The sequence below is a fragment of the Eschscholzia californica genome, unplaced genomic scaffold (genome assembly GCF_041429995.1).
Source record: "Eschscholzia californica isolate CP2 unplaced genomic scaffold, dmEscCali1.0.p SCAF_3, whole genome shotgun sequence".
NCBI classification, from domain to species: Eukaryota; Viridiplantae; Streptophyta; class Magnoliopsida; order Ranunculales; family Papaveraceae; genus Eschscholzia; species Eschscholzia californica.
Window position 1 is genome coordinate 65,800,204 of NW_028238420.1, and position 15,381 is coordinate 65,815,584.

Below are 15,381 nucleotides of genomic sequence, written 5' to 3' on the forward strand. Positions count from 1 at the left end.
GACACTCCCTATAGACCTCCACTGAGCAGCAATTCAAAACATATGAACAAGGCACGGACACTTAGACTGGGTTGAGTCTGTCTTGTTCAACTCCAACACGGATTAGGCCCACTTTGAATGCCTTCAGAACATGTCGGGTCGTTAAGGGCGAGGAGGATCAAGAGCAACTTGACGTAGCGCTTATAGACTTACTCGTTACACAAATATAGGGGGCCTAAAAGTCAAGCCCTCATTCAACACTTTGTTGCCTAGTGGTTGATAGTGTTGACATAAACTCCAAAACTTTGGAGGTCTCAAGTTCGATTCTTAGAGGAAGTGTAATTCATTGTTATTGAATTTGGATTATTAAAGGTATAAATAATGTAATAAGTTTTTTTGAATTGAAATAACGTAATAAGTTTGTCAGGCTTTAGGCCCCTTTAATTATTGGTTTAAAATAAACGATTATCGTGTTTATCACATCTTTCCATGAAAGCATGAAATCTTGGTCATCCATCTCGCCATCTTGCCTTACTATTTAGAACATGATACTTGGTCGCATGTCCGAGAGTAGAAAATGAGCATACCACGTCATCACGCAGACTATAATTTCTGATTTCTAGTATCATGTTGGGTGATAGTCTCGGTCGTCCATCTCGGTTGAAAATCTAAAAATCACGGCCGTCCATCTCGGTTGAAAATCTAAAAATCACAGCCGTCCATCTCTGTTTCTGTCGGGTAATCTCGGACTGCCTATCACAAGAATGATTCTAGTGAAGATAAAAAAAAAAAGATAGACCGTTGAAACTGTGTTGACACCAACTGTTTTTTAAATTTCCCTCTCTCTCTCTCTCTCTCTTTCTCTCTGTCTGATGAAACGGACATCATATGAAGCTGCAAAATTGATAAGCAAATCACTAATCTCTGCTTCAAATCGTTCAATACCAACTCGTTCATGGAACCCTTCTCTAGAACAAACCCTTCATCAACTTGGCTGTCGAAATTCAATCAACCCTTCAATCGTTGCCAGAGTCATCGATCCATTTCTTCTCGATCATCACTCACTTGCTCTAGGGTTCTTCAATTGGGCTTCTCAACAACCTGGATTCACTCATAATTCTCTCACTTACCAATCTCTCCTCAAATCCCTCTCAATTTCTCGTCAATTCAACTTTGTTGAAAAATTCATCAAACAGATTAATACCCAGAGAATAATTCTTGATTCTTCTGTTTATCGATCTGTAATTGCTTCTTTGATCATTGGTAAGAAAACCCAGAGTGGGTTTTCTGTTCTTAATGGAATTAAAGAATTGATTCATGAAATTGGACCTGATATTTGTAATTCACTTTTAGCAGCTCTTGCTTCTGATGGGTGTTTGAGTTATGCGAAGAAGTTGTTCGATGAAATGTCTATGAGAGGTGTTTCATTTAGTACTATTGGGTTTGGTGTTTTCATTGGGAGGTTTTGTAGAGTTAATGAGTTAGAAAAAACCCTAAATTTATTAGATGAAATTAAGAAAGGAGGTGTTTCGACAATTAATGGGTCAATTATCGCAGTTTTAATCGTTGATGGACTTTGCCAAGCTTCGAGATTATCGGAAGCATCATGGGTATTAGATGAACTTAGGATAAGAGATTGTAAACCAGATTTCATGGCTTATAGGATTGTTGCTGAAGCTTTTAGATTGGCAGGTCAATCAGATGAAGCTGAAAAAGTCTTGAAAAAGAAGAGAAAAAAAGGAGTAGCTCCAAGGACTAATGATTATAGGGAGTTCTTATTCGATTTGATTTCGGAAAGAAGGATTGAAGAAAGTAAAGAATTGGGTGAAGTAATTATAGGTGGGAATTTCCCAATAGACGATGATGTTTTAAATGCTTTGACGGGATCGGTCTCTGCAACTCATCCTGATTCTGCAATCCGATTCTGCATATATATGATGGATAGAGGGAAGTTCCCTACTCTTCTTACCTTAAGTAATTTGAGTAGAAGTTTATGCAAAAACGGGAAAGCAGAGAAAATGGTCGAAATTTTTCAAATACTATCTTCGAAAGATTACTTCACAGATTTAGAGAGTTTCAATGTGATGGTTTCTTTCTTATGCAAGGCTGGCAAAGTTAAAGAAGCATATAGTGTTCTTCAAGATATGAAGAGAAAAGGGTTCAATCCTGACATTTCATCTTATAATTCTTTAATGGAAGCTTGTTGTAGAGAAGATCTTCTACGTCCAGCAAAGAGATTGTGGGATGAAATGTTCGCAAATGGATGTCGAGGGAATTTGAAGACGTATAATACTCTCATACAGAAATTTTCGGAATCCGGGGAAGTTGAAGAGGCGTTTCGATTATTTCATCACATGAGTGAGAAAGAAGTAGCTCCTGATTCGACTACTTATATTTCTCTCCTCAAAGGTCTTTGTAAAGAATCAAAAGTTGGAGATGCTTATGAGGTCATGAATATGTCTATTAAACAGGATATGATGCTTGCACAAACTATACTGACAACATTAGTTTCTTCTCAATGCAAGGAAGGTACATAGTTTCTTAACCCAAATATACCATTTTGTTTAAAATGGTAATCAGTTTTATTAGGGAGTGAAAATCTCCACAACCAAGAGCCGAACCCTGCTCTTTGCAGTGGAGAGACACCCGTGTTACCACCTGACAAAAAGGAGCTTCACAACACAAGAAATTGTTTTTTTTTTTTAAATGGCTCACAGTTTTTTAGATGACTAGAAACCTCCACAACCAAGAGTCGGGCTTAGTAGAGAGAAACCCATGTTACCACCTGACTAAAGCGGGTTTCACAACACGAGGATTTTTTTTGGTTTGAAATGGCACACGGGTTTATAAGCATCGAACACCAAGACCAAGATCAAGACCAAGACCAAGAGCCGAGCCCTGCTCTTATAAATGGAGAGACACCCATGTTACCACCTGCTGGAGTCGGGCTCATTAGACAGACACCCATGTTACCACCTGAATATAGCAAGCTTCACAACACAAGGAAATTTTTTGTTTAAAATGGCACACAGTTTTATAAGCACCGAACAACAGTCGGGCCCTGCTCTTCTAAGTAAAGAGACACCCATGTTACTACCTGCCCAAAACGAGCTTCAGAACACAAGTTCATATTGACTTTACTCTCGATCGAAGTTATTTTGTTGCCGGTATTTTTTTGTGGAGGCGGTTATTAGAAACGATGGGATTTTGTTTACTTATATGCATGTATGTTTTGTGCAGGTAATTTTGATGCAGTTTCGAAGGTAATACGTGCTCTTCCGCCCGATACTGGAAACCTTGACAGACATGTATTGCTCCTCAAGTGTTTAGCTGATTCTGGTAAGATTGAGATGGCTTTGGAACACATAATGTGGGTTGGAGATTGTTCATATTCAAGCTCACAAGCAATAATATCTGAACTTGTAGCATCTCTCTCTTGTTCATTGAAGCCAGATCCAATAATAAAGCTGCTTCAAGTAATCCAGCAAAAGGGTCCAATTTCGTATAGTGTCTCATCGACGAATTTACACATTTTATAATATACTTAATCTTAGCAAACACATTCGTGGCGCATACTTGTGGGAGAAAATGCTCGTAATTCCATTTGGAAATCATTTTAGATTTTCAGGCGATTAGCTAGAGATTTAGAATTCAGGGCGTTACAGAAACAATGGAGACAATCGACAAATAAGAATTTGAGGAAGGAGAAATCTTACATATTTGGGAATGGATATTTGATTTGACTCACCCATTTCGGCCACTTAGGTAAGAAGATCAAGCAGCTGTGATCCAACTTCGTAATCAAGTTTCTAATGAGCTTGTTAATAATGCAAATGTTTCATGTTTTTGGATTTTAGGCATATTTCATTATTGGTTCAACTCAGGTGGTTATCGTGCTTATCACATCTTTATGTTGTATTAATGCCTTGTAACGACTAACGTACACTTTAGTCGATTTCTCAAAAAAAAAATGCAAATGTTCATGCTAATTTTAATGCTTCTATTTTGTTTACTTGTGACATAAAATCTATCTCTTTACTATATGATTTTTTGTATAAAACAAAAATGTAATGGTAAGAAATGTTTAAACGTAATGAAACATCAAACTAATAGGGTAAGTCGATAAATGAAAATCTATTCCTTCCTGTACTGTTAAATTATCTTCATTTCCCACGGTTCCCAAGTAAAATCGCAAGAAAATCTAAGCAATCCAAAATTTTATAGTTAAAAGTTTATGATTTAAATATTTCCTTTCATTTCAATATTTTTTTATGCATCAATGATGTAAAATACATCCTATTAACCGTATATATCTATCACAAAGTCTATAAGCTATGAACATCTTAAGTTTTCACCACAATCAATATTAATAAGCATATTTTCTTATGCATCAATGATGTAAAATATATTCTACTAACGATATATATCTATCAGTTCAACAAAAAAAAAAAAAAAAACGACATATATCTATCACAAAGTCTATAAATTATGAACATCTTAAGTTTTCACCGCAATCAATTTTAATTAGCATAATTTTACTACGGCATCCTGTCTCAAGTTCATCTTTGCTTTTCTCATCTTCTCCGTCATTTGTCAAGGTAACTACTGTCTCTTTCAGATGTAAGAAATTCGAATTCCTCACAATAAAACACACTGATGTATGTGTTACTACTCAAGTAAAGTAGCTAGCGTTTCTTTTTTATTTGTAAAATATCTTAATTTTCTATATGGAAAAAGATTACTCTTCTTCATCTACTCGACTCCCACTTAACTATACGATGATAAGACAAGAACGAGAAGTAAAACCTAGTGTTGATGTTTCTTTCAATCTCTCTATGATCTCAGGTACCTGTACTGCTGCTGCTGGTACAAGTTGTAGTTTGGCAAACTTACATGTTACCCAAACCATTACAATGAAACAAGTCAATTGGGCAACCTGAATTTGAAGTGAATGTTGCCAATGATTGTGCTTGCCCACAATCAGAGGTGAGATTCAAATGTGCAGGATTCAAAACAGCTGAGAGCCAATCAACCCAGAAATATATATTCAAACAAGAAGGTTCAACTTGGCTTCTTAACAGTGGTAAACCTATCAAAGGTCTTATCAGCTTCAAATATGCAGCCGATCCTCCTTTCACTTTTGTTGCTGTCAGCTCTAAAATTCTTTGTTAATGATGAAGATGAAGAATTAACTTCATTCTTATCTGCAGTTTTACTTCAGTATACTAGTTAGTGATTCATGATATTTAGCACGAGAATGTGAGAGAAATTCTTTATTTTTTATCTAATTAAGAAAAATTTACATCAATTGATCATTATATTCTAATCTTTTGGAACTTTAGTTTCTTTTGTTTGCAACTATGACTCAGTTCGAATGAGTAAACTCTGCCCATTAAAAGCGACAATGTCGGCATATGACTACTCTATAGGTGTGGGCCAGCCGGGAAGGTCTGGCCTGTGAAACAAATTAAAGAATATGGCAACCTATAAACTTTTTCCAACTATACATATATATATATATATATATATATATATATATATATGTAGAGAGAGAGAGAGAGAGAGAGAGAGAGAGAGAGATTAATCTTCGGGGCGTTGGATCTCACCCATCAAGATTCGGTTGCTGGTAACTTTGAACCCGAGGAGGGTAGGATCGATTTGCTTCCCTTTCTTGCCTTTCTTCTTCCCGCTTCGTCCTCCTGCAACATCAGATGAATCTGAAGTTCCAAACGTGGGGTCGGAAAACTCTGGCATTGTTGGCCTTCTGGTGTTGCTTTTAAGCATGTCTATAAATGAAGTCTCTAAAACATCAGCGTCGTTGCACGAAGAAATCCTCCTGAATCCCACATCTCTCTTACTGACTGCTGCTGTTGTTTGAGTTTCAGGAGCTTTAGTTGTAGAATTCTTTCTAACACTTTGTTTCCTCTCTACGAAAATTAATAGTTTCAGAAATTCTTCTCAAAAGCTGATAAATTGAGTGAAGAAAAATATTTATAGGTGGGTAGATTAGGAGCTCACCATCAGGAGTTGCGATTGTGGTCTTTGAATTCTTTCTTGTCATGGTAGAGGCAGAGGCTAGCTCAGATAAAACTTCCTGGGATGAAATAGCCCGTGACACTGGGGGGCGTCTCAGGGAAGTGTTGTTATCTTGTCCTTTGGGGAGGGTAGACGATATCCTGCAAAAAAATCGAGAAGAATAGATTAACAAATAAAACAGACATTTTCACAAATCTCAAAACTTGCTCAAAACTTGTTCATTAATATACCACTTTCATCAGACAACCAATCAAACATAAGATGCAAAAAAAATTCAAGAAGAACAACACTAAAACATTTTAAGAACAATCCAAACAAATTCAGGGAAATGAACATGTGCCATTTATATTTCGAACAGTTTGTAGAAAGTTAAATATCCTTGAAGAGAAGGGTGAACATATTTACCTGCCCTCATTGATTGTATCTTCAGCAACTGCATTATCCACTCCTTTCTCAGATTTAACATTAACAATGCCCACACTTCCACCTGTTTCATTCCATGCAACACCTAATAAATCATTGGCAAAGAGATACGAAACTACTTATACGCTAATATGAATATGAAAGAAAATATTACCAGTGTTTCCAAGAAAAGACGGCCTGATAGGAATGCTCCCTGGCCTCTCTACGAGATTCGTAGAACTAAATCTAGCTTGATCGGCGGTGCACTCCTGCACCTCAGGAACAGTTTTGTTAGTTACCGCCTTGCTCTTGGAACTTCGCTTCTTTCCCTTTTTCCCTTCCTTTCCTTCGGAAGGATCTTTCTCTGCAGATGAAATAATATTTTGGGATTCTGAACTAGCGACCTGAGAAGTTGTACTGATATCAGGAACGAACTGTCCTTCGTCAGGCAATGCACCAGAATTATCTCTATCAGACAACTTTTCACTGTTTTCCAAACCAGTTGAGCGTTCATCAATTTCTGACTCTATAAACTGATTCTGCACTAAGTTGCCTGAATCAGAGGTGAGAGGTACTTCTGCAAAAGAATTCGCTCGATGCTGATCTGTAAACAGATTGAATGGAGAATCTGAACCAGCAAAGAGCAAAGACGAGTCCTTTCTCTCATAGGATGAAGTAGGAGCACCATCACCAATTGGTAAAGACTGGGAAGATCGAACGCCCAAATTCTGATGGAGCGTATCCAATAAACCAAGCTTTACATGTTCGTCATTGCCGCTTGTCGGTGCCCATGAACTCAGCTCCTCGGACATGTTAAGTTCCCTCCTCTGTTGCTCAGCTTGCAACTTCTGAATTCGATCTTCAAACCAGATGTTTCCTTGGCGTCCATTAGTCTCAGACCACTGGCTTCCAATTGCATCTAGATGTGAAGCATCAAACTGTGCAGGAACTTGATTTTGCTGAGAATGAACATGCATCTGAGTATGCCAACCCTGCATATCTTGAACTTGAGCACGAGGAAGAGGATCCAAAGAGTCAAGGTTCATACCACGAGCACCAACAGGGAGAGATGCCGACCTTTCGAATGGCAGGGGGCTAGGCTCATAAGGCCTTTGCTGTAACCGCTCCTGTATAGTAAGATTTCTCTCAAAATGGCTCATTTGCTCCTCAAAAGAGGAATGTTTCTGCTGTTGCTGGTACAAATCTAAAGATCCCATTCCTGCAGAGAGAGCCCGGTGAGGACCAGCAACTGTCCTGTTAAACTGGTCCGTCCCATCAACTGACCAACCCTCAGCAATACGCCTCTCTTCATCCATTTCCATCTGCTGCCTTAATGCCATAGAGAACTGCCTTGCTTGCAGCTGCTCTTGTTGAAGACCATGACGTTCTAACGGCTGCAGTTGTCCTTGTCCACGCTTTGCTCGTGACAGGAGCTCTAGGAGACGATTTTGCTGATCTTGTTGAGCACGTTGTGCAATTTTAGCTTGGACTAGCTGCTCCAATGTAGGATCAGCATGCCTTGGAGAGGGCCGATGATGTTGTTGCAGCTCATGTGGGTGCTGTTGTCTCAATAAAATCTGATCAAGCATATTATTCCCTCTGTGTTGATCAATCATTGACTGCCCAAAACCAGGATCCCGAAGTTGTTGCTGCAGCATCTGTTCCAGAGCAAACTGTTGAACCTTAAAATGTTGTCGCTGTTGCAACTGCTGCTGCTGCTGCTGCAACTGTTGCAACTGCTGCTGTTGCTGCAACTGTTGCAACTGCTGCTGCTGCAACAGCTGCTGTTGAAGCTGAAACTGGCGCTCTCGTTGAAGCCGGATTTTCAGAAGATGTTCCAGATCTGGTGTTGGCTGATTGACAAGGTGTTCATGGTGAAAGAGATTCCTGTTACGGGAAATTGTGGAACTTGGCGGTTGTTCCAGAAAGGATCCACTCCGAGAAGACAACAGACTTTTACGGTGGGCTTGCTGCTGCGACTCTTGCGTCATTAACTGCTCTGCCAGATCAAACGAGTTGCTGTCGTGCTCCATGTGTGATAATTTACGAGCATTTGAGTAATCTTGGCCAGCATTCGAATTTGAAAGTATATTTCTTCTGAAACTATCAGCCCAGGCATCCCCAACATGGGATTTATCAGTCATCGCACCAAAAGAACTTTGCGTTCGGTTGAAAAGAGAGGCATCCCCTCCATCTGTAAGATTCATAAAATGAGACTGATCGTGACTGGCAGATGGATTACTTAAGGATTGGATGTGTCTCGATGGAGCGCTTTCGAGCTCTGACCGCAACAGACCAAAGGGATGCAATTGATTATCTTTGTGTTGTGGTACTCTCCCTTCTTCCACATCATTTCCAAGAAAAGGATGCCTGGTAGAATTTGTCAAATTATCATGAAGGTCAATAGAGGATTTCCTGGTAGGAATCATGCTGCTGCTTTCAGGCCTTCCAGGTAAGGCAACTTCTGCAGGAGGAACACAAAATTGTAGTAACAGTTAGTAGCAAAAACAGGCACGGAAAAAATTTAAGTTGTACCAGTGTACCACCATTACCAAAAAGACTAACCTTCATTTTGCGCAATAAATTCATGAAATCTTTGAACCTCCGAATAATGAGGTTCTACTGGATCTCCAAATTTAGAAATTCTAGACTGATCGTGGTTACTAGAAAGACGTTCAAATTCTGAAGCTGCCCACTTCTGATCACTGGTCACGGTTGATGCTATAGAATCTGGAACAACATGAGGCACAGGCGGATCTGGGTTGTAAACAACAGCATCACGTGAATCTATCTCAGAGAGAGAGGTGGTAGTTGAGTCAGAGCAAGCCTTCAACTTGAATTGAGTCATGACCTTCCCAAGTTCTTGAAAAGGTGTTCCTTCAGGAGCATCTGAAAGGCAGACTGGTAAATCAGTCCCAAAGAAGCCTTGATCAAACCATGAAATTATGTCACAACCTAGGAATGGTCCCTGAACCTCTCCTTGAGGATCCCGATAGTACAAACGCAGCTCCTCAAGCGGTGGAGTCCTTCCCAACATATTTCGTTCTCCATTGCTCTTCAAATTCTGCTCATTGCTATTTGAAACCTTCTGGAGAGTAGATGGATCAAATAGAGGATCAGTAGTTCCCTGTACGTTGGTAGTCATATTAAATGAAGTTGAGGACTCAGAATTTTGAGTAGCATTCTTGAGGGATGTAGAACTTCTTGATAGTATATCATTGTAAAGATTCCCATCAAACTCTCTAACACTGCTGCTCTCGTTGACCTTCGCATCTGTTGTAGAAAAACAATCTCGACCTTCTCTCTGATACGAATGTACAGCTAGAACCAAATAAATAAACTTACTTCAGAGATACGAAAAATAATGATTCTTTTAACAATAACAAAAGGCTTAATTGGGATTTTCTATTTTCTCAATACGTATGACATCTTCGAGGCCTGGCTAAAAGGTTTATCTGAAGAATCAAACAACTGATTAGTAATTCACATTTTTCTCAGTAAGTATGACATCTTCGAGGCCTAACTAAAAGGTTTATCTGAAGAATCAAACAACTGATTACTGATTATCAAGCATATAGTTAAGGTATCAGTAAACAAATACCTGTAACACTTCCACCGCACCTCATCAGCTTGTCTCTAGGTGAATCTGGCAATACTTCACTACTGATGATTTTTCCCTTCGAAATATCAATAAGTGCATCCTGAGGAAGAAAAACAACATTATTCAGGCAAAACCAAACTATAATCAGTTGACTCTAGTTATCTTGACCTGATTTATGTTTGTGCTTTCAAGTTTCAATTGCTAAGGCAATGATAAATGAATCTACCCAGTGATGAAAAACACACTGTAACTAAGAACTATGAAAGACAAGACCTCTACAAGATCAACATTTAATCTTTTAACTTTCAAGCCAACTAAATGTGATTGCCGACCTACTTTCTTTGTGTGCGTAGATCGATCAGTTAAATACGTCTGTATTGTTGCCAAAAAACATCAAGAGAAATCGAAAAAGAACTAAATTAAAACAGATGAGATGTACGTGAAACTTACCTTCTCTTCTGCATTAGGTGCAACAAAGGCCAAAGGTTCAACATAGCCAAATTGTGTTATCGAGGATACTTCGCCCAACCCAACAGGAAAGTTATCAAAAGATGCAAGTAACTTTTGTTTCCGGTAGATGTCTAAAAGCTTTCCTCTTGGGTAGCAAAATGATTCAGTGGGAAGACCATGTTCTGCAAGCTCATCTACAGAGAGAGCACCAATAGGACCAACAGAGGGAACTTTACCAAGTGAGGGGCTAAAAGTACTGCTTGACCTCCCCCTTCCTGGAGCAAATCCTACATTCGAACAGTCCAACTTTCCCCTCCCAAATCCAGGCGCAGCACGATAAACAGATGACCCGCTAGAATGATTTTCCAGTCGATGGCGTGGCCTCCATTTATCGTGAGAATCAGTTTCACGATCCGCAATTGCACGACTGCTACCTAACAACTGTTTGCCATAATGATTTTCATCTTTCTCTACATCCAACCTCTTCTCCACACGAGAATCTTTCTCTTTGTCATCAGAACCCCATCTTGACGACCATTTGCTATCCCCCCGTGTTTCAAGTCCAGAATTACGATTAGGAACAAAATCAGCATTTTCTTTACTTGAGTAATTTTCAGCACGTCGATCATCTTTTCCACGATCTCTTCTACCTAGTAAGCTAGTTTCTCTCTCTTCTTCACGCCATTGCCGCATACTATCAATGTCAGATGCAATCTTTCTCTCCTTGTTCTCATAACCATCTAGCCGCCAATTATCCTTTTGAACATCAATGGAGTTAATATGAGGCAAAGAATTCTCTGGATGAGTTTCCTGTCATGATTAAAGCACCTATTAACTAAACTGTCCTGTATCCTACCAAGGCTGCTAAGTATCAACATTTTAGAATGGCCCGGATTACTTAACCTCCTACTGCCGAACTATATTTTCCAGGGATATTAGAGTTATTTTAGTCTAGAGGGAAGAAATCCAGAAGAAGGAAAATTAAAACCCTCAATATATTCAGCTAGTATTTTAATATTCCAAACATTTGAAGCAATTCTCTTACTTGTCCAAGTTTTTTTTGTCTATATCGTCACCACATTATAAGTACCAAAAGCTACAAGCATGTGATTGTGAAATTAGAGCTTAAGACTCATTTCAATTTATCCAATTAAGGCTTGTATGAATATGATGGTGGTTGAAATTAGAGCACATCTTCTTATTGTTTGGTTCATTCCCGTAAGACATTTCAGTATTTTCGCTTTTCAAAGTAATTACAATGGAAGGCATTGAGATATTTCTTCATTTATTCTCATCCATACTCTTACTTGAAGAAATTGAGCTAACAGCCTAAAATACGTCTCATAACAAATCAAGGACATCTTTATCTTTTTGCTTAATTGGCTGAAAAAAAAAATGCTTGAGGAATAGCAACCTTTTTCAGGCCACTAATTGCAATATCTCACTTATCTTCTCTCTACTTTTATTAATTTTTGGTAAGACAAAAATAAAGTACCCCATCTAGGTAATCATTAGTCTAAACATCAACAATCATAATACTAAATTTGAAAATAATATAGAGAACCATACCCCCGACATGCCGGATATTCCCACCTTACTTTCGCTTGTTTTGCCATAGAGCCATTGAGGAGATAATGGTATGCTATTATCCATTGCCAACTGATCTGCAGTGATGCCAAATGATAACCAAAGAAAATTCAACAATATCAGCCTATATTAAACAACATTGGAAATAACAACTGGACATTGCATAAACTAAAACCCATAAATCTTCACATTACATCTATAAGAGCTAGATTCCTCTAGTAAAACCAGTTGGACTGACAGCATGAAGACTCGATAATTACATTTGCTACGAAAAAGACCAGTACTTACAAATCAAGACTTGGAAAAATGTATAATCCTCTCATGAAATTCGAAACGACAACCAAAACTTCAAAATTCGAATCGAATTTCTGTTGGATAAAAAAAGGCATGACATGTCTTGGGAAAAAAACAAGTGGAGAGAAGAACCTAGACATTATATTCTTGGTTACCGAATCATCATTTTCCCATGTGGGACTATTCTCACAATAGTAACTTGTCGAGCTAAACCAATAATTTCATTAGTGGAAGTGAAACCAAAAATAAAGGTTGATTCTTTAAGGGTGGGTCTTAACAAATGACCTCAATTTCGAATGTAACCTGGAATTCGAAGAAAATACCTAAACAAATCAAATCAATAACAAAACCACAATACCCCATATTCAGACGAAATCAAATCATTTGATTTCCTCCCAAAATGATAATTTCGAATTAGCAATACTTCAGATCGAACAAATATTACTCAAAGAGGTCAACTCGAACAGTACAAGAACCCTAAAATGAATAGACCTAATTAAACAAGAAATGTCAAAAAAGGAATGCATTTTGAAATCGAAAGTACCTTTAGAAGACCAGGAGGAGGATAAATCAGCTGATTTCAATGAGAGAAGATCTCCAGGTAGATCAAACTTGTCATTAGCCATCTCGAATAGAAACCTTTGAATAAAGATCAGATAGATGAGATCGCGCGAGAACAAGTAGGAATTAAGATTTTAGTGAAGAATCAAAAGAGATGGTTTTGAAGTAGAAAATAGATTCGCATGTGAAGGAGAGAGAGAGAAGAAAGAGGAGAGAGAAAGTGAGAAATTGGGGATTTGAGGGATCAAGAAATGATCTTGGCGAAGTTGCAGGTTGAAGCTTTAACGGAAGAAAAATTGTAGAGAGAGAAAGAGAGAAGAAGAAAACGCGAGGGGAGAAAAATATAATGTGATCTCAGGGACCTTAGAATAAAAAATAAATAAGTAATAAAGGACAAATTTGTAAATATTAGTCTTGCACTTGGGCTCTGAAAAAGTTTGAGAATCCAAAACTCGTCATAAACAGTTCGACACCATAATCTATTAGTCTAGGTAGGGGTGTACATTTAATATCCGATCCATACAGATTTGGGGACCAATCGAACAGATTGGATTGGATGTCAAAATCAATAAGATCATGTCTATTTATGCTCCATATATAGACCAATTTGTGTTCATTAGTAGCAGGATCCATTCCAAGTCGACAACTCGCTTAAAACGTGTTAAATTGTAGAGAGATTTAGAGAGAGAAAGAGAGTGAGATTTAGAAGAAGAAAACGCGAGGGGAGAAAAATATAATGTGATCTCAGGGACCTTAGAATAAAAAGTAAATAAGTAATAAAGGAGAAAAATTGTAAATATTAGTCTTGCACTTGGGCTGCGAAAGAGTTCGAGAATCCAAAACTCGTCATGGACACCAGAATCTATTAGAGACCATAGACACCCAAATGTAAGTCTAATCACACCAACCCAATGGAACCAAGAGTGAGGCCCGACTTTGAAGTGTTATTTGCATCATGTCTAAACACGAACAGTTTGTCTAACATCAACCATTTATTAATGGTCGCTCGTTTGAGAAAAGAGAAGGGACCGTTTATTAATGGTTGCTCGTTTGAGAAAAGAGAGGGACTATAGGTGTTTAGTCCGTCTCCTTAAAAAGAGAACATTTGAACGTGCCCTCCCTTGAGTAGGGCGTATAGACTCCCTCTTTTTGGATAATATAAACCCCACCGAGTAAGGATTACCCGGCACACGATAACATCGAGTGACTTGACAGGGTGAGGGAGGGCTACAATTCTAGTAATTCCCGCCCGAGTATGTGCTAATAACTCTAAAAATGTAGAAGTTACCCAACCAGATGAAGGAATAAGCCCGTAGCCACCCCTAGTTTTGCCCCCATCAAAAACTTAAAAGTTACATAATCATATTGGAGAAAAGCCAACAGATATAATTGTGATACCACTTAAAAGAAGGTTGACTAGGAGTATAAGATTTTGATAGCTTGAATAAAAATAGACTTGACTTTTTCATCAGTCTATTCTTAAAAGTCAATACCAACTTAAAAGGTATCAAGAAACTATGGATAAGCAAGGAATCATCTCTCTAGGAAAAGTCACCTACTAAAAGAGTAGAATACACTCTCCCTTCACCCATACAACACACTTCCCATTTTCATAGAAAACCATTATCATCCTTGAAAATCATGACCAATTGTTAATTGATTGAGAAGTCAAAGTCAACTCAGTCAAAGCATTATCGGTGTCTTTCCTGCCTCGAAACTCCTTAAAGAAACAATTGAATGTTGCAGCAGATGGGGTTACTCCATTAGTTTCCATGTCATTAAGAAGTTCTTCGGCATCTTCCACATGAACAAAGACATTTTATAACTGAAGTGTAGGTAGCTACGGTTGGACAAATTCCTTTCTCTCTCATCGAACTCAACTTATCGAGAGACATATCTGGTTTATGAGCACGACTGACTATACACATGAAGAACGATAGAGTAACATCTGGTTCTATTCCTCTCTTTTGCATTTCATCTAACAAATTTTCAGCTGCTTGAATTGTTCTTTCAAACTAATAACTGCCACGACACATCAAACTGTCTAACTTTCCCCAAGATATCAATTATTAGATCATAAGACACTACATCGTGGCTATAACCCGCCTGTTCCTTCGCCCAAACGAAGAACCTCAAGTCAAGATGTGCAGCCGGGGAGGGCTCGTTGAACTCAGAAGAATCATGGGATGAGAAGCTTAATTTACGGAACAACTGCGGAGGAGTAACCAAGAACATAAACTGTCGCCGCGTAACTAATCTCAATGCCATTAATGACATGGTAATCTTCACAACTAGATCCTTATTCTCTTGATTTCATTCAAATGGCACAATATCAGTCACTGATTGGTGGTTGAAGATCTTATTTCTTAGTTGATAACTTGATAATGAAGGTCTCACGAGACAACATGTAATAAGTACTACTCAGTTTATCAAACACAAAAATCAGTAAAGTGAATTGGAGTTGGAAACCT

General features: G+C 38.3%; 2 protein-coding genes across 4 annotated transcripts; one reads left to right on the plus strand and one right to left on the minus strand.

Annotated features, from left to right (window-relative positions):
* The first annotated feature begins 690 nt into the window (after nt 1–690).
* On the plus strand, nt 691–5,287 carry LOC147553511 (Tetratricopeptide repeat (TPR)-like superfamily protein). Of its 2 annotated transcripts, XM_086666027.1 has the most exons (3): nt 691–2,508; nt 3,220–3,544; nt 4,766–5,287. In XM_086666027.1, the coding sequence occupies exons 1-2, from the start codon at nt 852–854 to the stop codon at nt 3,516–3,518; spliced, it is 1,956 nt and encodes a 651-aa protein (XP_086522153.1). In that variant the 5' UTR covers nt 691–851; the 3' UTR covers nt 3,519–3,544; nt 4,766–5,287. The 2 variants fall into 2 exon arrangements, with proteins under 2 accessions (XP_086522153.1, XP_086522152.1); XM_086666026.1 differs by lacking the exon at nt 4,766–5,287 and having other exon boundaries at nt 3,220–3,968.
* LOC147553512 (uncharacterized) lies at nt 5,240–13,386 on the minus strand. 2 transcript variants are annotated; one of them, XM_086666024.1, is made up of 9 exons: nt 12,894–13,386; nt 12,038–12,132; nt 10,469–11,278; nt 10,019–10,118; nt 8,983–9,738; nt 6,593–8,881; nt 6,421–6,502; nt 5,998–6,155; nt 5,240–5,906 (listed from the first exon to the last, which is right to left on the minus strand). In XM_086666024.1, the coding sequence occupies exons 1-9, from the start codon at nt 12,973–12,975 to the stop codon at nt 5,560–5,562; spliced, it is 4,719 nt and encodes a 1,572-aa protein (XP_086522150.1). In that variant the 5' UTR covers nt 12,976–13,386; the 3' UTR covers nt 5,240–5,559. The 2 variants fall into 2 exon arrangements, with proteins under 2 accessions (XP_086522150.1, XP_086522151.1); XM_086666025.1 differs by having other exon boundaries at nt 12,062–12,132; nt 12,894–13,266.
* Between the last annotated feature and the right edge of the window lie 1,995 nt (nt 13,387–15,381).